The sequence below is a fragment of the Oncorhynchus mykiss genome, chromosome 16, assembly GCF_013265735.2.
Source record: "Oncorhynchus mykiss isolate Arlee chromosome 16, USDA_OmykA_1.1, whole genome shotgun sequence".
NCBI lineage: Eukaryota > Metazoa > Chordata > Actinopteri > Salmoniformes > Salmonidae > Oncorhynchus > Oncorhynchus mykiss.
This window is the reverse complement of record NC_048580.1, coordinates 59161943-59184294: the sequence shown is the minus strand read 5'-3', so window position 1 is coordinate 59184294 and position 22352 is coordinate 59161943. Positions and strand designations below refer to the sequence as shown.

The following is a 22352-nucleotide window of genomic DNA, read 5'->3' as shown; positions in this document are numbered from 1 at the left end:
CTGCTCTTCATCATGTCTACATCACATAGAATGCTCTTCATCATGTCTACATCATAGAGACTACTCTTCATCATGTCTACATCATAGAGACTACTCTTCATCATGTCTACATCATAGAGACTACTCTTCATCATGTCTACATCACAGAGACTGCTCTTCATCATGTCTACATCACAGAGACTGCTCTTCATCATGTCTACATCACAGAGACTACTCTTCATCATGTCTACATCATAGAGACTACTCTTCCTCATGTCTACATCACAGAGACTACTCTTCATCATGTCTACATTACAGAGACTACTCTTCATCATGTCTACATCACAGAGACTGCTCTTCATCATGTCTACATCACAGAGACTGCTCTTCATCATGTCTACATCACAGAGACTGCTCTTCATCATGTCTACATCACAGAGACTGCTCTTCATCATGTCTACATCACAGAGACTACTCTTCATCATGTCTACATCATAGAGACTGCTCTTCATCATGTCTACATCACAGAGACTACTCTTCATCATGTCTACATCATAGAGACTACTCTTCATCATGTCTACATCATAGAGACTACTCTTCATCATGTCTACATCACAGAGACTACTCTTCATCATGTCTACATCACAGAGACTGCTCTTCATCATGTCTACATCATAGAGACTACTCTTCCTCATGTCTACATCATAGAGACTGCTCTTCCTCATGTCTACATCACAGAGACTGCTCTTCATCATGTCTACATCACTGCCCTCACATTTGCTCCCATGATTTCTGCACCATGTCACTTTGGTTTAAATTGTATTTTCTTGTGAAACCAGATAGTTAATGAATGGTGCAGGTCACATCATTGTAATTCATCTCTTACAGTCCCCCAGTAGGAAAACACTTAGTATGTCCAGCCCATATGTTTTTAACCACTCTCTCTCTGAATTAACACTCATTCACTAAGTCACAAGGCTTTACTTTTCCACTAGTGAACTCCATTTGAAGGGATCATGCACTGAACCTGCACTGAACCTGCATGTCAGAACCATCACACTCTCCCTGCTTCTCTCACCCCTCCCTCTTCTCCCCATTGACCGTTGCTCAACCCATACCTTCACCCCCCCATCCTCCCATTCTCTCTTGTTCCTCCCCAACCCCCCCTCTCTCTTCTCCACCTTCCATATCTCCTCTACTATTCACATTGCCCTGCTTTTCGCCCTCTCTCATCTCTTCTTCACCCATAATGCATCTGCTCCTCATTCAAAACCCATGTGACCCTAGAACCTCGCCTCCCCTTTCCCCCTCTACCCCCCCTTCTCTCCCATTCTCTTTCCCTCTGACCCCCCCCCCCCCCCCCCTGTCTTTGACCATTCGAACTGACTGTTCAAACAACTAACAGACTCTGGGAAGCACAACGTACTGCATAGTGCCATGACTACATGGAACTCAGTTCCACATCAAGTAACTCAAGCAAGCAGTAAAATCGGATTTAAAAAACTGATAAAAACAACACCTCACGTCACAACACGGACTGTGAAGAGACACACGCATTCGCACACACACTCTAACACATGCACTCTACACACATACACACATTGTGGTGTTGTATTATTGTAGTATTGTACATTTTATATTGTACATTTGTTATAATAGATAAATAATGTAGTCATGTCTTGTATGATGTATAGTTTTAATTATGATGTAGGCTGTTGTTTTGTTGTGATGCAATTGTTTTATTCTTGTTTGGACCCCAGGAAGAGTAGCTGCTGCCTTGGCTAATGGGAGTTCTATTAAATACTCAATTGGTGGTGTGTGCTGTGAATGCCTGGGCCAGACACACACAGCCAGAGACACAGGCAGGGTTTCTCACAACGTTTAACATCTTCTAATCTGCCCCCCACACACACATGCACGTGCACACCACAGGAGGTTGGTGGCACCTTAATTGGGGAGGATGGGCTCGTGGTAATGGTTGGATCGGAATAGGTGGAATGGTATCAAATACATGGTTTCCAGTAGGTTGATACCATTCCATTAGCTCCGTTCCAGACATTACTATGAGCCGTCCTCCCCTCAGCAGCCTCCTGTGGTACACAAGCACATAACATTATCAGAACATCTACATCCACTACACACATATTCATAGATACCATTAACCATGCCCCTCTGTAAAATAATAGACGTAGCTCTTTCCAGCAGTCAAATGATCAAATCGCCCTCTAGTGGTCTCCTGGGTGGAACGTTATTCATATTTTTCATCATTTCATAATTAATAAACATTTTAAAAAAACATTTAAACAACGAAAATCTGGCGTTCTATGTCAAACGCTTTTGTTATATTTCAGTCTTCTGTGATGTATATAAAGCTTAATATTGGGATGCAAACTCAAAATTGAATACATTTCAACTCTATATCTGACATGGTACAGCCCATAACCATGTGTGTGAGGTGTACAGTATGTGTTTGTTTCAAAGTAAATGTGTTTAAGACTACCAAGAAACACTGTGTGACCCTGAGTTTAGCCCACTGCAGTGTTAAGCTATTCTTTTTGTTCTTTATACTCACTGTGTCCTGGTCACACATATGTTTCCTCTGAGCTAAGCAGCAGAGAGTTGGCAGAGTTCAGTCCGGGGTACATGAGGACCAGGCCTGAGAGACACTTATACAGAGCACTGAGTACAAAGCAGTATGTCACTATGGATTGGCTCCAGTCCCGGGCTAGCCGCTATCACTCAATCAGGATTATACTTTTTATGTGTGTGTAGAGTTATCTGTGTGTATGTGTGAGAGAGGGAGTCTATGTTTGCATACGTGTGTGTTTGCGAGTGCATGCTGTGAGTGTTTGTAAAGCTCATCTGTACCAATTTCCCCTGTTCTCTCCACAGTGCGGTGGAACCTGAATGACCAGAGTAAACACTTCAGGCTGAATGTAATGGAGAACCTGGCCACAGGCCTCGTCTTCGTCATCGTAGTAGTCAACGTCTTCATCACTGCCTTTGGAGTACAGAAACCCAATCAGAAAGCCTGACCAGGACACAGAAATGCATCACCACCCCCTTAGGTACACACACACACACACACACACACTCTCTCTCTTCTCCCCTCTCTCAAACTCAAACAGGAATTGTTTGCACTTTCCCCCAATAGTTTGTCCATGACTCAGCAGCTGTCCTGTTCTCCGTATCTCCTGACCTTCCTAAACGCCCATGCTCCCCCAACCTGACCCATAAATACGCACTGTTCCAGGACTCGACAGAAACTTCCACTAGAAAACACCCCCCAACAAAACTCAACTACTGTCTTTTTACCAGTCCAGAACCCTTTTGTCCCGATGAGAGAGAGGTTTGCTTTCATAAACAACACTGTGTGTTTGTGTAGGAGACCAACAGGAAAACAGAGACAACAGCCAGGGATCATGTGACCTCCGTGTCTGCCTCCTGCCCTGTACTGTAGTTATCTCCAGCAAGCAAGCACACACACTGCCTATCTCTCGCTCACTCTCACACACAAATACTCCAAGCCACAGCATTGAGGAAGGCTGAGCACCGAATGTAAATTTTTTATCACATTTATGAGGTGAAAGGAGGACGTCATGGGTCTTGCTCAGACAGCCTGGGCCACTGTGCCTGACGGGTCTGAAGAGCACATGTATGGAAAAAGAGTCTGTGCCTCACTCTCAAAACATAGAGAACACATTCAGCTTGTGTCGTAGTCTCGTAGTATGCTGCATTTACTGCATTTAAATAGAACAAATCGTTGCAGCATTGAGCAGCAGTTGATGTGAGTCTTGATCAATAAAAGAGCTAACATTGCACTACATCAAGGATCTGCGATATCCCGGCTAGATGTGCCACTGATAATCTCGTCTCAGACCAAGACACATAGAAGAGCTGTGAGAAGAGTGCATGGTTATTTTGGCTGTGTGGTGACTCACTATCATCAGATGCAGATAGAGAAAGAACTGCTCATTAAAGCTGAGGCCGTGATTAGACTCAGTACTGTTACCGCATACACAATTAACATCTCACTTTCTCAGACTCTGTACATCCTTGTACCATTAAGTCTCCAGCATTGAATACACAGCTCATGGTGAAGAATTTCATTGGTTAGCAATGTAATAGAAATAGCTAAAAGAAAATCTAGTTTGACGGTTCTGTTCTTACCGCTCAGAATAAGATCATATGGCATTGTAATCCTAGGTTTGGCAGGGACACTCATAACTACTATTGTAGCTATGTACTGATGGAGTCTAAGGGAACATGACATCATAAACTAATGATACATTCCCCTTTCTTTCCCATAGCTTCCATTGCTATCCATGGAATCACACAGACAGACCATGATCCAGATAGTGACACACAAATCCACTAACCAGGACAATAGACAGATCTATAAACATTTTGTATATCTATTGCTCTCATGCACTGTATCTGGCTCTAACTTAGTGTAATACCCCTGAGTTGGTTGGAGGAGTCTGGAATGAAAAGAACTTCTGAAGGATTTCATATTCAGATGCGCTTCATCATCATCATGGCTGCAGATCATTCTAAGTGGGACTAATAACTGTCTGTCTTTTGGGACTGGGAGTACTGGGATTCAAACAGAACAATCACTCTTGTGACACCCTCCCCACTCCCTCACCCCTCCAATCCGCCACTCACCCCTCCTCCCCATCTGCTCTTTGATCTGCGTCTCCCTACAGACAGAAACAGATATAGAAACACAGCTCACTGAAGCAAAGCTACTGAGAATAGACACCAGGACTCTTAACTGCCACAGATAATCATCATCTACCAGACGTCACTCTTCATCTATCTTACTGTAACCAGTAAGGGTACTAGAGGAGATTCCATAGAGAAATACACATGTTCACTTGAACTGCAGAATAGTAACCACACCTGTCGTGTAAAGCTGCTATGTAAAGCTGCTATGGCACTTGTGATCATCTTCATAGCAGCTCATTTCATTATCCTCTTATCTGGCCTGCAGATGTCTCTGGGTTAGGTCAGGAGTGCCCTCTAGTGGTATTTTTGGTGCTATTGCAATGATGTGAGATGTTTGTATTACATTGTCAGGTTACCACTCTCACAGATACGTCCTGCTCTGGTAATAAATGACCATCCAAAAAGCACCGTACTGCCTGAAGAAGTGCTACTGGCTTCTGTAATGTGTAAGTATGTTATTTGTGTAAACCAATCATATTTTTTTGTGATGTTTGTATTGTTTCCCACCCCTGATTTACTCCTAAACAAGTCACACCAAAATGAAATGTTAAAAAGGACAGCTGTTACTAACACTAGCAATGAAATGTTAAAAAGGACAGCTGTTACTAACATTAGCAATGACATTTTAAAAAGGACAGCTGTTACTAACATTAGCAATGTTTTAGCATGTGTGTACAGGTATGTGCACTAGTCTATTCTTGTTTTTTTCCCAGAACATTCTACATTCCTAATTATGAAATGTATTTTTCTTAAATAGAATAGTTATTCTTTATTTGTCCTATTTCACACATGTACATGTGTGTATTAATATGCATGTGTGAATTGGATGTGTTTTTTTTTGTTGCATTTCCCACTCTCCCCGAGACATCCCGGAGAGTGGGGTCACGGAATTTGCCTGATCTTTGCTTCAACTTTTTTTCTCTTAAACTGGTGCAACTATCAATACGCAACCAAACACTTTCCAGTATTATAGCACATTCACATTTCTTCCCATCAAAAGAAAACAACATTCAACATAATAATTCTGTTAGTTTATTATGGTGATATTCCTCAGTTCTCTGTTAACAATGGGATAGAAACAAGCTGTAATTGTCAGTCTCTCAGTGCAACTACATGTGAAGACATGCAGGGGGTAGTGTAAGGTTGACTTGGAGACTGTGAATAAGCTGTTGACTGTCAATCACAGTGTTAGAAGGCACTGAGCGGTGAAAATGGATGTGTTGCTAAGGACACTCAGAAACTGTAGCATGTAAATGTAGTATGACAACACAGTGACAACATTCAAACAACAGACTGGTTAGGCTTTCAGTCTTTCACTTCAAACTGGGGCACAGTGCAGACTTACAGTCTCCCTCCACTCTTGATGTTTAAAAGTCACCCATTCCCTCAGTAAAAAGGCCCTCCATTTGGACTGAGCTGTAGAACTTCAAATGAAATATTTGAGGACTTTCAAGTTAGCCCAGATTTAAAGGTTCAGATTAAGTTAACCAGGGCATTTTGATTCCCTGTGATGTTTAATAAAGCCTATATGACACTCTTACAAAGAGCATGGAGGCACTATGTCTGATTATTCAAAGACATATTCAATGAATAAGTCAAATTTTCACTTAAAAATGCAGGGGTACTGTTGAAATACAATACTACTTACAAGTATGTACAAATATATTGTTTAAATAGCACCATTTTAGTTCCCCCTGCAGGTAAATGTTTGGCATTGCAAAGATAATTGTTTTAGCATTTCCCACTGAATATGGCCTTATTGAATTTTGGATCCGTCCTTGGCGTGGGCTAGGAGAACCTCACTGGTCCCTCTGCCCAGTCCCAGCACTGAGAAGCTCAGAAATGGACCAGTAGCACTCAAATGACCCTCTGTCGGACAGAGACAGAGGGAAAGGAAGTGAGGAATAGAGGAGAGGAGGAATGGAGAGACGGGAAGAAAGAAATTGAGAAAAATGGATAAACGTGAATGACAGCAAGAGCATGACAGGTCAAGTATAAAAGTATTGGGGAATAAAAGTGGAGAGAGAGGGAGGGTGAATACATCGATGACACAAGGGCATGAAATGTTAAAACATATAAGACACAACCTTCTTTTCCTTCCATAATTACCAAATCAGTGCACGTCATTGCGCAGTGAACATCTACTTCAAAGGTATTTTTAATCATTCAATGAGAAACCTTTTCTTCCTGAATGAAGGACTTACCTCCATAATAATAGAGCAGAGCTAAGCCCACTGCAAGGCTAAAGCAACTCAGGAAGAACAGAGGTCCTGCAGAGAGAGAGAGAAAGGAGAGATAGTATGCATCGTCTTGATGAGGGGGCACTGGACCGTGTAAATGGTAAGACAATCTCATAACATGGTAGACAGACAAACAGAGACAAGCAGGCATCATCATACTGAGTGATGTTATACCCATGGCTTCCTCTAAAGAAAATATATCTCTCTCGACCATGTGATCGGTAGTTGCTGGTTCATTAGAACTGTTCATTGACCTACTGTAAGCATAACAAAGTATTCAAAGGAATTAGGATAGAGGTTGTTTTGCGGGCATGTGAGTGACACGTGAGCTGGTCTGACCTATAAAAGCAGAGAACTGGGGCTGATCACACTGAAGGGAGGTTACTAAATGGCCACATGATGCTTAGCTGAGGTTATGGAGGTGACAGGGATGGATGCAAAAAAAGCTTAGGTTGGATGCTTGACTGAGCTAAAAAAATGTGCTTAACCTACTCATAAGAAGCAACAGTTCCACAAAATTCTATTCCAAACAGGTCAAATTCGTTCTACTTCGAAGAAGAAATATACTATACAGTTGTTCCCTAACATTTGCATTCTGAAGGAACTGTCAACTTGTATCCAGTCAAGTCGTTAGTTATCGTTAGACCTAGTGTAATATTGGATTTACCCCTGTCATTAAGTATATATCTCTCCATGCGGCGGGCCACAGTGTTAGTCCCCATTGGGTCTGCAGGCTCTAGAACAGAGACACACGGAACACTGTTAGTCAGTCTCCACAGCATCACACACAGACACACACATTGGCAAACATCTGTAAATAGGAAACTGACAGTGAAAGAGACAGATATAGAAACACACAGAGAAAGAAAGAGAGAGAAACGACCGGTATACAGACAGACGGACACACACAGCAAGAGATCAGTAAATCTCCTCAGTGCTGTACCTCTTCTGCGGCTGACTCTGGTAGGCAGGTTGAAATAGACATTATAGGCGTGGATCTGAAGCCCCCTGTAGAACTCATGACACGCCTCCTCTCCCTTCCCCTGCAGGTGCACCAGCAGCTCAGCCAATCGCACCACAGTGGGCACACTCAGGTTCCTGAACTGAAGCAGAAGCATCCAATCACAAGTGTCCACACAGCTGCCTTATGCCCAATTATCCATAGTGCATTCATGGATCTATAATAAGTACTTCATCCTGACTGTTATTGTCAATTATTTCCTAGAATCACAAAATACTACACAATACATTTCAAAAACAGAATAATTGAAAATTGCATGACCATTTGTGGCTGAAAAAGTAGAGGCCTTGATGGTGAGGGTTCCCTGGTGAGAGTGGTGATGTAAAGCTGTGTGCAAGTACTCAATCCCTTCAGACAGTTAGCATACTCACTAGGCTACTTACCCTCTGGGCCTCCTTGTCAGTCAGTATCTGAGGGTAGGTCCTGTTGAGCTGTAGCACCAGCTTGTCCACCAGCTCAGTGTGCATCCTCTGGTCTGAACACAGGAACTGGGAGTCCCTTTGCAGCTGCACATGGTAGCCGTCTGAGCATGACCAGGGAGCTAGGGAATACAGGAGATAAGGCACAAATAAATACACACTTTAATGAAACTATTTATTTATTTAGTTTTACAATGTATAGCAAACATAGGACTTTTGTTTCAGAAGCACATAAATGGTTTTTATTTATTTTTTATTTAACCTTTATTTAACCAGGAAGGGCTCATTGAGATTTAAAATCTCTTTTTCAAGAGCGTCCTGGCCAAGATAGGCAGCACCAAGTCATTACAAAAATTACAGACAAACAACATGAAAAACTACAAGTAATATAGTAAAAACCATAGAATTCACAAGAGTATAACAAAATCAAAAACAGCAAGTTAAAAACATTGACAGGTCAGGGAATCAGTCTCAAGATCATTCATCAGTGATTTAAAAATAGCAATCGGGACAAGTTCTTCCAGTTTAAAAGTATTTTGTAAGGTGTTCCAAGACGATGGCGCAGAGTACTTAAAAGCCCTTTTACCAAATTCAGTTCGGACATTTGGAACAGTTAGCAGGATAAAGTCCAGCGAACGAAGAGAGTTCCCACCCCATTTCGGAACAATAAAAATGCCCAAATAAAAAGGTAGTAAACCTAAAATGGCTTTGTAAATAAAAGTATACCAGTGACTGTGCCTACGAGTGACTAGAGAAGGCCAGCCAACCCTGGTATACAAAGTGCAGTGGTGCGTAAGGGTTTTACAGTTTAAAATACATCTCAAATAGAGTGAACAACGCACACCCCTACATGCTTTAACTGAACTAGTGTCACTGAGGTCAGATTAAAGAGGCAGGTCTAATTGTAACTCTGAATACTTGGCACTGAACAGCACTGTTGGCTGTCTACACTACAGTCTATTCTGTAAACCATGGTTGTAGGCATTAGTCCTTCAAGAGGAAATAAGGGTTAAGAGGTTTAGCGTCCCTTTTTAGAAACATGAATTGATCTTGCCACGCAAGGGGCACACTGCGTTAGTGAAGATGCACCATGCAAAAGAGAAAGTGTTTACATTCTGTATTTACGCTCGTTGGTTACAGTATTGCATGCATGGCAACATTGGTTGAAGCATTGCTCGCATAACCCTTGGTACAAAGTATCAAATTGCTATTGGCATATACAGTATATTAATGTATGTTATTGCGAGGTCTACTCAAATGTAAATCATATTTACAGTGTTTGTGATAAGTGTAGGTCAAATGTTGGTAAAAAATAACCAAGTAAAATACGACCAATAGTCTACTCTATCTTGATTTGTTATTGAGATTGAGAAGGTCAGCAACAGCCAGCCACCAGGTCGTGGCGGCGACGCGACATGGTGGCGATAGTGAGTGGCAGATTATCTATCCTCTGTTGCGCATGATTCACACATAACCAAAGCAAAAGCCCCCAAAAATGTATTCAAATTCACTAACCTGCCATGGAAGATAACGGAGATAAGGCTTGAGGCTTCCCCCTTTCCGACCGATGACTACCTGTTAGCTAACTTCCTGCTCTCCCTACTTTGACGCTCTTCCCATGTTGACACCACAACCGGCCGTGCTCTGTAGCCTTGTGCACGAAGGACTATTAAAGAGTGGCGTCACTGACTGATACATGTACCAGAATAGTTAAATGTCTAAGCTACTATTAAATAACGTGTACCTACACTGTTATTACGCGGCAGCCTACCTACCAATGTAACTCATTTATTTAACATTTTCCATACAAACCAAGCCAACAATAGCAAACAAAACCAACAATATTTTCCATACAGACAAAACCAACAATAACACACACTGTGCAATTCCAGTCAAAAGTTTGAACACAACTACTCAATCAAGGGTTTTTATTTATTTGTACTATTTTCTACATTGTAGAATAATATTGAAAACGTCAAAACTATGAAATTACACATATGGAAAAATGTAGTAACCAAACAAGTGTTAAACAAATCAAAATATATTTTATATTTCAGATTCTTCAAAGTAGCCACCATTTGTCTTGATGACAGCTTTGCACACTTTTGGCATTCTCTCAACCAGCTTTATGAGGTAGTCACCTGGATGCATTTCAATTAACAGGTGTGCCTTGTTAAAAGCTAATTTGTGGAATTTCTTTCTTTCTTAATGCGTTTGAGCCAATCAGTTGCATTGTGACAAGGTAGGGGTGGTATACAGAAGATAGCACTTTTTGGTAATATACCAAGTCCATATTATGGAGAGAACAGCTCGAATAAGCAAAGATAAATTACAGTACATCATTACTTTAAGACATGAAGGTCAGTCAATCTGGAAAATGTCAAGAACTTTGAAAGTTTCAAGTGGATTCGCAAAAACCATCAAGCACTATGATGAAACTGTCTCTCATGAGTACCACCACAGGAAAGGGTGACCCAGAGTTACCTCTGCTGCAGAGGATATGTTCATCATTTTCTTTATTTATTTCACCTTTATTTAACCAGGTAGGCTAGTTGAGAACAAGTTCTCATTTGCAACTGCGACCTGGCCAAGATAAAGCATAGCAGTGTGAACAGACAACACAGAGTTACACATGGAGTAAACAATTAACAAGTCAATAACACAGTAGGGAAAAAAGTATATACATTGTGTGCAAAAGGCATGAGGAGGTAGGCGAATAATTACAATTTTGCAGATTAACACTGGAGTGATAAATGATCAGATGGTCATGTACAGGTAGAGATATTGGTGTGCAAAAGATGATGGAGATGTTTGATATGATTCTGGAAGGAGAGTTTACCGTCTAGCCAGACACCTAGGTACTTATAGATGTCCACACATTCTAGGTCGGAACCATCCAGGGTGGTGTTGCTAGTCGGGCGTGCGGTTGCAGGCAGCAAACGGTTGAAAAGCATGCATTTGGTTTTACTAGCGTTTAAGAGCAGTTTGAGGCCACGGAAGGAGTGTTGTATGGCGTTGAAGTTTGTTTGGAGGTTAGATAGCACAGTGTCCAAGGACGGGCAGGAAGTATACAGAATGGTGTCGTCTGCGTAGAGGTGGATCAGAGAATCGCCCGCAGCAAGAGCAACATCATTGATATATACAGAGAAAAGAGTCGGCCCGAGAATTGAACCCTGTGGCACCCCCATAGAGACTGCCAGAGGACCGGACAGCATGCCCTCCAATTTGACACACTGAACTCTGTCTGCAAAGTAGTTGGTGAACCAGGCAAGGCAGTCATTAGAAAAACCGAGGCTACTCAGTTTGCCGATAAGAATATGGTGATTGACAGAGTCGAAAGCCTTGGCAAGGTCGATGAAGACGGCTGCACAGTACTGTCTTTTATCGATGGCGGTTATGATATCGTTTAGTACCTTGAGCGTGGCTGAGGTGCACCCGTGACCGGCTCGGAAACCAGATTGCACAGCGGAGAAGGTACAGTGGGATTTGAGATGGTCAGTGACCTGTTTGTTGACTTGGCTTTCGAAGACCTTTGATAGGCAGGGCAGCATGGATATAGGTCTGTAACAGTTTGGGTCCAGGGTGTCTCCCCCTTTGAAGAGGGGGATGATTGCGGCAGCTTTCCAATAATTGGGGATCTCAGACGATATGAAAGAGAGGTTGAACAGGCTGGTAATAGGGGTTGCGACAATGACGGCGGATAGTTTCAGAAATAGAGGGTCCAGATTGTCAAGCCCAGCTGATTTGTACGGGTCCAGGTTTTGCAGCTCTTTCAGAACATCTGCTATCTGGATTTGGGTAAAGGAGAACCTGGAGAGGCTTGGGCGAGTAGCTGCGGGGGGGGGGGGGGGGCTGTTGGCCGAGGTTGGAGTAGCCAGGAGTAGCCAGGAGGAAGGCATTAGAGTTACCAGCCTCAAAAATTGCAGCTCAAGTAAATGCTTCACAGTGTTCAAGTGTGTTCAAGTGTTCAAGTAACAGACACATCTCAACATCAACTGTTTAGAGGAGACTGAATGAATCAGGCCTTCATGGTCAAATTGCTGAAAAGCAACCCCTACTAAAGGACACCAATAAGAAGAAGAGACTTGCTTGGGCCAGGAAACACAAGCAATGGACATTAGACCGGTGGAAATCTGACCTTTTATCTGATCAGTCCAAATTTGCGATTTTTGGTTGCAACAGCTTTTTTTGTGTGAGACGCAGAGTATGTGAACATATGATCTCCTCATGTGTGGTTCCCACCGTGAAGCATGGAGGAAGGGGTGTGAGGGTGCTTTGGTGACACTGTCAGTGATTTCTTTAGATTTCTTGGCACACTTAACCAGCATGGCTACCACTTCATTCTGCAGCGATACACCATCCCATCTGGTTTGCGCTTAGTGGGGATATCATTTGTTTTTCAACAGGACAATGACCCAACACACCTCCAGGCTGTGTAAGGGCTATTTGACCAAGAAGGAGAGTGATGGAGTGCTGCATCAGATGACCTGGCTTTCACAATCACCCGAACTCAACCCAACTGAGATGGTTTGTGATAAGTTGGACCGCAGAGTGAAGGAAAAGCAGCCAACAAGTGCTCAGCATATGTGGGAACTCCTGCAAGACTGTTGGACAAACATTCCAGGTGAAGCTGGTTGAGAGAATGCCAAGCGTGTGCAATGCTGTCATCAAGGCAAAGGGTGGCTACTTTGAAGAATCTAAGTTATAAAATACATTCAGATTTGTTGAACACTTTTTTGGTTACTACATGATTCCATATGTGATATTTCATAGTTTTGATGTCTACACTATTTTTCTACAATGTAGAAAATAGTAAAAATCAAGAAAAACCCCCTTGAATGAGTAGGTGTTCTAAAACTTTTGACCGGTAGTGTGTATATATATATATATATATCAGGAATCAAGGTAAGACCCAGATGCAGACTGTCGAAGTAACACTGTTTATTGTAACAAACAGGGGTGGGCAAAGACAGGTCAAGGCAGGCAGGGGTCGAAAATCCAGGGTAAGGCAAAGGTGCAGGACGGCAGGCAGACTCAGGGTCAGGGACAGGCAGGGTTCAGTAATCCAGGGTAAGGCAAAGGTACAGGACGACAGGCAGGCTCAGGGTCAGGCAGAGAGGTCAGGCGGGCGGGTACAGGGTCAGGACAGGCAAAGAGAGGCTGGGAAACGATAGGAGCTGACAGGAAAGGTAAGCTTGAGCGAACAAGACAAACTGGCCACAAACAGACAGAGAACACAAGTATAAAAACACAGGGGATAATAGGGAAAAAGGGCGACACCTGGAGGGGGGTGGAGGCAAGCACAAGGACAGGTGAAGCAGATCAGGGTGTGACAGTACCCCCCCCCCCCCCCCCCCCCCCCCCCCCAAGATGTCTTTAGCGGGAACCCAGCACCTCTACTCCGGGCCATAACCTTCCCAGTCAACCAGGTACTGGAAACCCCTGCCCCATGGTCGAACCCTCAGGAGGCGTCTCACCGTGTACGCTGGCTGGCACTCGATGACACGAGGGGAAGGATGGGCCTAGAAACAGAAGACATGGGGTAGTCAGACATGGTTTTGACTCTAGACACAGAAAAGGTAGGAAAAATACGGAGGATACAGGGCAACAGAGGATGAACAGCAGAGGGGCTAATGATCTTGAACTGGGGGGGACAGGTCTCGGCTTCCGGGGGTGTAGCGGCGGGCCAGTGCCTGAGCCCTATAGCGACGTGTCAGTACCTCAGACTTGACCTTCTTGGATACTGGTCGGTGCTGCAGAAGCGAAGTGGCCTGGGCCTTACTGAACCCCTCCCGGAGGTCCTGGTACTCTGTGGAGCTGGCGGAGAGGTCCGGGGCAATTTCCAAGCCCCCCGGAAGACATCCCGGGGCAGGCAGAGCTGACTTCAGGCAATGAGTGTGGCAGGACGGGCTACAGCCCACGATGGCACCTGTAGCCCTGTCAATGGAGGGATTGTGTCACTGGAGCCAAGAGAATCCCAATACCACTGGGACAACTTGCAGACTTGTTTGCGTGTTGCCGTGCGTTTTGTTGCCGTGCGTTTTGTTGCCAACCTATTTTGCTACATGACAACTTTACGTTTTTTACTTTTAAATTACCGTTTATATTTTTGTTTTTTCCCTCAACTTTTTCACTCCGGACGCTTTATCTGGACATGGTTCGTCAGGACCTCCAACAGCCGAAGCTACAGTGCCTTGCGAAAGTATTCGGCCCCCTTGAACTTTGCGACCTTTTGCCACATTTCAGGCTTCAAACATAAAGATATAAAACTGTATTTTTTTGTGAAGAATCAACAACAAGTGGGACACAATCATGAAGTGGAACGACATTTATTGGATATTTCAAACTTTTTTAACAAATCAAAAAGTGAAGAATTGGGCGTGCAAAATTATTAAAGCAGCATTCCCCAAGAGAGGATGGCTTTCACTTTAGCAGTGATAAACTCATGAACTTCTTTGAGGAAAAGATCATGATTATTAGAAAGCAAATTACGGACTCCTCTTTAAATCTGCGTAGTCCTTCAAAGCTCAGTTGTCCTGAGTCTGCACAACTCTGCCAGGACCTAGGATCAAGAGAGACTCTTAAGTGTTTTAGTACTATATCTCTTGACACAATGATGAAAATAATCATGGCCTCTAAACCTTCAAGCTGCATACTGGACCCTATTCCAACTAAACTACTGAAAGAGCTGCTTCCTGTGCTTGTCCCTCCTATGTTGAACATAATAAACGTCTCTCTATCCACCGGATGTGTACCAAACTCACTAAAAATGGCAGTAATAAAGCCTCTCTTGAAAAAGCCAAACCTTGACCCAGAAAATATAAAAAACTATCAGCCTATATCGAATCTTCCATTCCTCTCAAAAATTTTAGAAAAGGCTGTTGCGCAGCAACTCACTGCCTTCCTGAAGACAAACAATGTATACGAAATGCTTCAGTCTGGTTTTAGACCCCATCATAGCACTGAGACTGCACTTGTGAAGGTGGTAAATTACCTTTTAATGGCATCAGACCGAGGCTCTGCATCTGTCCTCGTGCTCCTAGACCTTAGTGCTGCTTTTGATACCATCGATCACCATATTCTTTTGGAGAGACTGGAAACCCAAATTGGTCTACACGGACAAGTTCTGGCCTGGTTTAGATCTTATTTGTCGGAAAGATATCAGTTTGTCTCTGTGAATGGTTTGTCCTCTGACAAATAAACTGTAAATTTCAGTGTTCCTCAAGGTTCCGTTTTAGGACCACTATTGTTTTCACTATGTATTTTACCTCTTGGGGATGTCATTCGAAAACATAATGTTAACTTTCACTGCTATGCAGATGACACACAGCTGTACATTTCAATGAAACATGGTGAAGCCCCAAAATTGCCCTCGCTAGAAGCATGTGTTTCAGACATAAGGAAGTGGATGGCTGCAAACTTTCTACTTTTAAACTCGGACAAAACAGAGATGCTTGTTCTAGGTCCCAAGAAACAAAGAGATCTTCTGTTGAATTTGACAATTAATCTTAATGGTTGTACAGTCGTCTCAAATAAAACTGTGAAGGACCTCGGCGTTACTCTGGACCCTGATCTCTCTTTTGAAGAACATATCAAGACCATTTCAAGGACAGATTTGTTCCATCTACGTAACATTGCAAAAATGATTCCAAAAATGATGCAGAAAAATTAATCCATGCTTTTGTCACTTCTAGGTTAGACTACTGCAATGCTCTACTTTCCGGCTACCCGGATAAAGCACTAAATAAACTTCAGTTAGTGCTAAATACGGCTGCTAGAATCCTGACTAGAACCAAACATTTTGATCATATTACTCCAGTGCTAGCCTCCCTACACTGGCTTCCTGTCAAAGCAAGGGCTGATTTCAAGGTTTTACTGCTAACCTACAAAGCATTACATGGGCTTGCTCCTACCTATCTCTCTGATTTGGTCCTGCCGTACATACCTACACGTACGCTACGGTCACAAGACGCAGGCCTCCTAATTGTCCCTAGAATTTCTAAGCAAACAGCTGGATGCAGGGCTTTCTCCTATAGAGCTCCATTTTTATGGAACGGTCTGCCTACCCATGTCAGAGACTGTTAAGGGAATTTTTTATCTATAATGACTAATTATGTATACATTTCAATCAGGATGTACTAATCAGAATACTATTATGTTACTGTATATGTACTAATCATAATACTATTATGTTACTGTATATGTATGAATTTTCTTTCTTGATCCCAGTACTGAATATAATGTGTGTGAATGTGGTCAAGAGTTAGAACAATGACTGTCTGTTCCTTGGTACAAATGAATCAGACTGGCTAGAATGCTTATCTACACGAGAAAACCTTGACTCGTAAATTATATTAAATTGGTAAGGAGACGGATGTGGGAAGGCTTGAGATACAGCCTTTGTACTGGAACGGAGATGGCACGGGTTGGGGCTGAAACTAAGGACGTTATTTTCAGTTTATAACCTGTGGTAAACTGTATCGTATTCAGTACTCTCGTGAATAAAGGCTGCTATTTGACTTTAAGACCGGGCTCTGTCTATTTCTATAAAATAAAGGTCTTACAAATTCTTATGAATTGACAGAGTGTTTAATTTTAATTGGGTATTAGAACAGAGGAATCAAATTCCTGTAATAGAGACGCAAACTCGGTCTCAACCTTTAAGTCTTTACTGAAGACTCATCTCTTCAGTGGGTCATATGATTGAGTGTAGTCTGGCCCAGGAGTGGGAAGGTGAACGGAAAGGCTCTGGAGCAACGAACCGCCCTTGCTGTCTCTGCCTGGCCGGTTCCCCTCTTTCCACTGGGATTCTCTGCCTCTAACCCTATTACAGGGGCTGAGTCACTGGCTTACTGGGGTTCTCTCATACCGTCCCTGGGAGGGGTGCGTCACCTGAGTGGGTTGAGTCACTTATGTGATCATCCTGTCTGGGTTGGCGCCCCACCCCCCCCCCCCCCCCCCCCCCCCTTGGGTTGTGCCGTGGCGGAGATCTTTGTGGGCTATACTCAGCCTTGTCTCAGGATGGTAAGTTGGTGGTTGAAGATAATCCTCTAGTGGTGTGGGGGCTGTGCTTTGGCAAAGTGGGTGGAGTTATATCCTTCCTGTTTGGCCCTGTCCGGGGTGTCCTCGGATGGGGCCACAGTGTCTCCTGACCCCTCCTGTCTCAGCCTCCAGTATTTATGCTTCAGTAGTTTATGTGTCGGGGGGCTAGGGTCAGTTTGTTATATCTGGAGTACTTCTCCTGTCCTATTCGGTGTCCTGTGTGAATTTAAGTGTGCTCTCTCTAATTCTCTCTTTCTTTCTCTCTCTCGGAGGACCTGAGCCCTAGGACCATGCCCCAGGACTACCTGACATGATGACTCCTTGCTGTCCCCAGTCCACCTGGCCTGTTCTGCCTTATTATTATTCATTCACATATATGTATGTCATTTATGAACATTTGAACATCTTGGCCATGTTCTGTTATAATCTCCACCCGGCACAGCCAGAAGAGGACTGGCCACCCCACATAGCCTGGTTCCTCTCTAGGTTTCTTCCTAGGTTTTGGCCTTTCTAGGGAGTTTTTCCTAGCCACCGTGCTTCTACACCTGCATTGCTTGCTGTTTGGGGTTTTAGGCTGGGTTTCTGTACAGCACTTTGAGATATCAGCTGATGTACGAAGGGCTATATAAATACATTTGATTTTGATTTGATTTTGATTTGACCTGCGGAGACTCAACCTGCAGGAATTGGATAGCCTCGCTGTTGTTCCCCGACCCTCGTAGGCTGATGGGGGTGGTCTGGTGGGTGACCCGGCCTATAGAGCGCCCATCCAGCACTCTAACACCCATGTGAATGGAGAGGGGTTGAGTGGGGATGCCCAGCTCTGACACCAGGGTAATGTCCATGAGACTCATATCGGCCCCCGAGTCGATCGGTACCTGGAGAGACTTGGACTGGTCGCCCCACAGCATGGTGGCATAGAGAGGGGGGCGAGTAAGGAGACAATAACAATTATCTTTCAGACCCACCAGTGTACTCACTCCAACGAATGAGCTAGCTCTCTTGAAGGGACAAGTAGACACAAAATGACCGGCAGAACTGCAATACAGACAACTCTGGGTCTCAAGTCTGCGTACACGTTCGGCTGGAGACAGCCCTGCCGAGCTGCATCGGCTCGGGAAGAGGTGAATCGGCAGTCTCCGGAGGTTCTTTTAGGGACTCGGGTAAACACAGATGCTTTGGGGGATGTAGACGCCAGGGACTTCTGGAGTTTATCAGCAGCAAGTTGGGATCCCCGAGTGAGTGACTGGGACCGCAATCGGACCTCTTGTCCCTCCTACATTCCCGTAGCCGACCATCGATCTGGATGGTTAAAGTGATGACTGAGTCGAGATGCATCGGTAGTTCTTGGGCTGCCAGCTCATCCTTTACCTCCTCTGATAATCCATGCAGGAACGTGTCGAACAGTGCTTCCGGGTTCCAGGTACCCTCCGCTGCTAGCGTGCGGAACTCCACCGCATAGTCTGCCACACTGAGGGTGTCCTGCCGAAGCTGGAGTAACTTCCGGGCAGCCTGTCTCAATGTTAACAGTGAAGTGGCGACTCCAGGATGCTGGCCTTCTAGGCAGAGTTCCTTTGTCTAGAGTTCATCTGTCCAGTGTCTGTGTTCTTTCTTAATCTTTTCTTTTTATTGGCCAGTCTGAGATATGGCTTTTTCTTTGCAACTCTGCCGAGAAGGCCAGTATCCCGGAGTCGCCTCTTCACTGTTGACGTTGAGACTGGTGTTTTGCGGGTACTATTTAATGAAGCTGCCAGTTGAGGACTTGTGAGTCGTCTGTTTCTCAAACTAGACACTCTAGTGTACTTGTCCTCTTGCTCAGTTGTGCACCGGGGCCTCCCACTCCTCTTTCTATTCTGGTTAGACCCAGTTTGCGCTGTTCTGTGAAGGGAGTAGTACACAGAGTTGTACGAGATCTTCAGTTTCTTGGCAATTTCTGGCATGGAATAGCCTTCATTTCTCTGAACAAGAATAGACTGATGAGTGTCAGAAGAAAGTCTTTGTTTCTGGCCATTTTGAGCCTGTAATCGAACCCACAAATGCTGATGCTCCAGATACTCAACTAGTGTAAAGAAGGCCAGTTTTATTGCTTCTTTAATCAGAACAACAGTTTTCCTTGGATTAGCTAACACAACATGCCATTGGAACACAGGAGTGATGGTTGCTGATAATGGGCCTCTGTAGATATTCTCTGCTCATGTAGATATTCCATAAAAATCTGCCTTTTCCAGCTACAATAGTTACTTACAACATAAAAAATGTTTACACTTTATTTGTGATCAATTTGATGTTATTTTAACAGACAAAAAAATTGCCTTTCTTTCAAAAACAAGGACATTTCTCAGTGACCCCAAACTTTTGAACGGTAGTGTACAGCTGAAGTCAGAAGTTTACATACACTTAGGTTGGAGTCATTAAAACTAGTTTCTCAACCACTCCACAAATTTATTGTAAACTAACTATAGTTTTGGCAATCTACTTTGTGCATGACACAAGTCATTTTTTCAACAATTGTTTACAGACAAATTATTTCACTTATAATTCACTGTATCACAATTCCAGTGGGTCAGAAGTTTGCATACACTAAGTTGATTGTGCCTTTAAACCGCTTGGAAAATTCCAGAAAATGATGTCATGGCTTTAGAAGCTTCTGATTGGCCAATTGACATAATTTGTGCCAATTTGAGGTGTACTTGTGAATGTATCTCAAGGCCTACCTTCAAACTCAGTGCCTCTTTGCTTGACATCATGGGGAAATCAAAAGAAATCAGCCAAGACCTCAGAAAAAAATTGTAGACCTCCGCAAGTCTGGTTCATCCTTGGGAGCAATTTCCAAAAGCCTGAAAGTACCACATTCATATGTACAAACAATAGTACACAAGTATAAACACCATGGGACCATGCAGCCGTCATACCGCTCAGGAAGGAGACGAGTTCTGTCTCCTAGAGATGAACGAACTTTGGTGCGAAAAGTGCTAATCAATCCCAGAAAACAGCAAAGGACCTTGTGAAGATGCTGGAGGAAACAAGCACAAAAGTATCTATATCCACAGTAAAACGAGTCCTATATCGACATAACCTGAAAGGCCGCTCAGCAAGGAAGAAGCCACTGCTCCAAAACCGCCATAAAAAAGCCAGACTACGGGCTTGCAATTGCACATGGGAACAAAGATCATACTTTTTAGAGAAATGTCCTCTGGTCTGATGAAACAAAAATAAAAAAATAGAACTGTTTGGCCATAATGACCATCATTATGTGTTAGTATAATTGAATTAAGCCAATGTGCTTTCATCAATTGAAAGCCCTTCATCTATTTTATGAGAATTTGTAAGATTTCTTGTTTGCATAAAATAGACGCAGACCAGTCTTTAAATAATAGGTAATAGAATTTATTCTCGGAGCGCGTTACCACTCAAACACATGCATCAGTTTAAATACAGATCATGACGTCATTTCACTGCCTTAACCGAACCCCCTCCTGTCGACCAGGACAAAGAAAGGTGAAAAGTTAATTCTAACTTACTAACACACTCCCAGATAACTTTTGACCCCTCAACATTATCGATCACCACTGAACTGACAGTTTTAACTAACAGAAACCCTAGGAATGCACTCACTGCCTAATCTAAAAACCCCAGAGCTAAGTTTCAGGTTGGGTCAACCATAGGCTAACGACCTTATGTGTTTACACAGTCCACAACCCATTTGTTCCTGCCCAGTTGGAATGGTGTTCTTTAACATTTTATTACTCCTTTCTCCTGTCACACAATTTATTCTTATGAACTCATATTGCCTATTAAACATAATATAACAGAGTATAAGTTTACTTACAGTTCCATTTAAAATTATTTGTTCAGTCATATTAATCATAATTTCCTAACATTATGTTTGGAGGAAAAAGGGGGAGGCTTGCAAGCCCGAAGAACACCATCCCAACCGTGAAGCACGGGGGTGGCAGCATCATGTTGTGGGGGTGCTTTGCTGCACGAGGGACTGCTGCACATCACAAAATTGATGGCATCATGAGGTGGGAAAATCATGTGGATATATTGAAGCAACATCTCAAGACACCAGTCAGGAAGTTAAAGCTTGGTTGCAAATGGGTCTTCCAAATGGACAATGACCTAAAGCATACTTCCAAAGTTGTGGCAAAATGGCCAACAAAGTCAAGGTAGTGGAGTGGCCATCACAAAGCACTGACCCCAATCCTATAGAAAATGTGTGGGCATAACTGAAAAAGCGTGTGCGAGCAAGGAGGCCTACAAACCTGACTCAGTTACACCAGCTCTGTCAGGAGGAATGGGCCAAAATTCACTCAACTTATTGTAGGAAGCTTGTGGAAGGCTACCCGAAATGTTTGATTCAAGTTAAACAATTTAAAGGCAATGCTACCAAATACTAATTGAGTGTATGTAAACTTCTGACACACTGGGAATGTGATGAAAGAAATAAAAACTGAAATAAATCATTCTCTCTACTATTATTCTGACATTTCACATTCTTAAAATAAAGTGGTGATCCTAGCTGACCTAAGACAGGGCATTTTTACTAGCATTAAATGTCAGGAATTGTGAAAAACTGAGTTGAAATGTATTTGGCTAAGGTGTATGTAAACTGTATAGTGTGTGTGTTATTGTTGGTTTTGTCTATATGGAAAATGTTAAATAATAACATGAATATATCTATAACATGAGTATATATATAAAATATATATAAATTGAACAAAAATCTAAATGCAACATGCAACAATTTCAATGATTTTGCTGAGTTACAGTTCATATAAGGAAATCAGTCAATTGACATAAATAAATTAGTCCCTAATCTATTGATTTCACATGACTGGGAACACAGATATGCATATGGTGATCACAGATACCTTAACAAATAAGGTAGGGGCGTGGATCAGAAAACCAATCGGTATC

At 43.0% G+C, this 22352-nt stretch overlaps 2 protein-coding genes across 8 annotated transcripts in view; one reads left to right on the top strand and one right to left on the bottom strand.

The window, feature by feature from the left end:
- The window catches only part of LOC110492425 (ninjurin-1), a 30211-nt gene extending 21850 nt beyond the window's left edge, over positions 1-8361 (top strand). For 2 of the 4 annotated variants that reach the window (XM_021566739.2, XM_036947401.1), the window contains exon 3: positions 2872-3972. In XM_021566739.2, coding sequence (XP_021422414.1) covers positions 2872-3014 — 143 coding nt within the window. In that variant the 3' untranslated portion in view covers positions 3015-3972. Of the gene's footprint in view, positions 1-2871; positions 3973-4289; positions 5157-7999 lie in introns of those variants that run through there. The other 2 variants (XR_002469002.2, XR_002469001.2) reach the window with 2 other exon arrangements.
- On the bottom strand, positions 5723-10300 carry LOC110492424 (caspase recruitment domain-containing protein 19). Of its 4 annotated transcripts, none has more exons than XM_021566734.2 (6): positions 9906-10300; positions 8343-8512; positions 7894-8053; positions 7618-7686; positions 6915-6980; positions 5723-6579 (listed from the first exon to the last, which is right to left on the bottom strand). In XM_021566734.2, exons 1-6 carry the CDS (start codon positions 9910-9912, stop codon positions 6467-6469), a joined length of 585 nt encoding a protein of 194 aa, XP_021422409.1. In that variant the 5' UTR covers positions 9913-10300; the 3' UTR covers positions 5723-6466. The 4 variants fall into 4 exon arrangements, with proteins under 4 accessions (XP_021422409.1, XP_021422411.1, XP_021422412.1 ...); XM_021566736.2 differs by having other exon boundaries at positions 8355-8512; positions 9906-10292; XM_021566737.2 differs by lacking the exon at positions 7618-7686 and having other exon boundaries at positions 9906-10295.
- Between the last annotated feature and the right edge of the window lie 12052 nt (positions 10301-22352).

Coding starts and splice junctions, on each gene's coding strand:
- LOC110492424 (XM_021566734.2), bottom strand. Junction 8,054..8,342: donor CCCAGAGGGTAAGTAGCCTA/GTGAGTATGCTA, acceptor CTTCTGCTTCAG/TTCAGGAACCTGAGTGTGCC. Junction 6,580..6,914: donor TCTGCTCTATTATTATGGAG/GTAAGTCCTTCA, acceptor TCTGTCCGACAG/AGGGTCATTTGAGTGCTACT.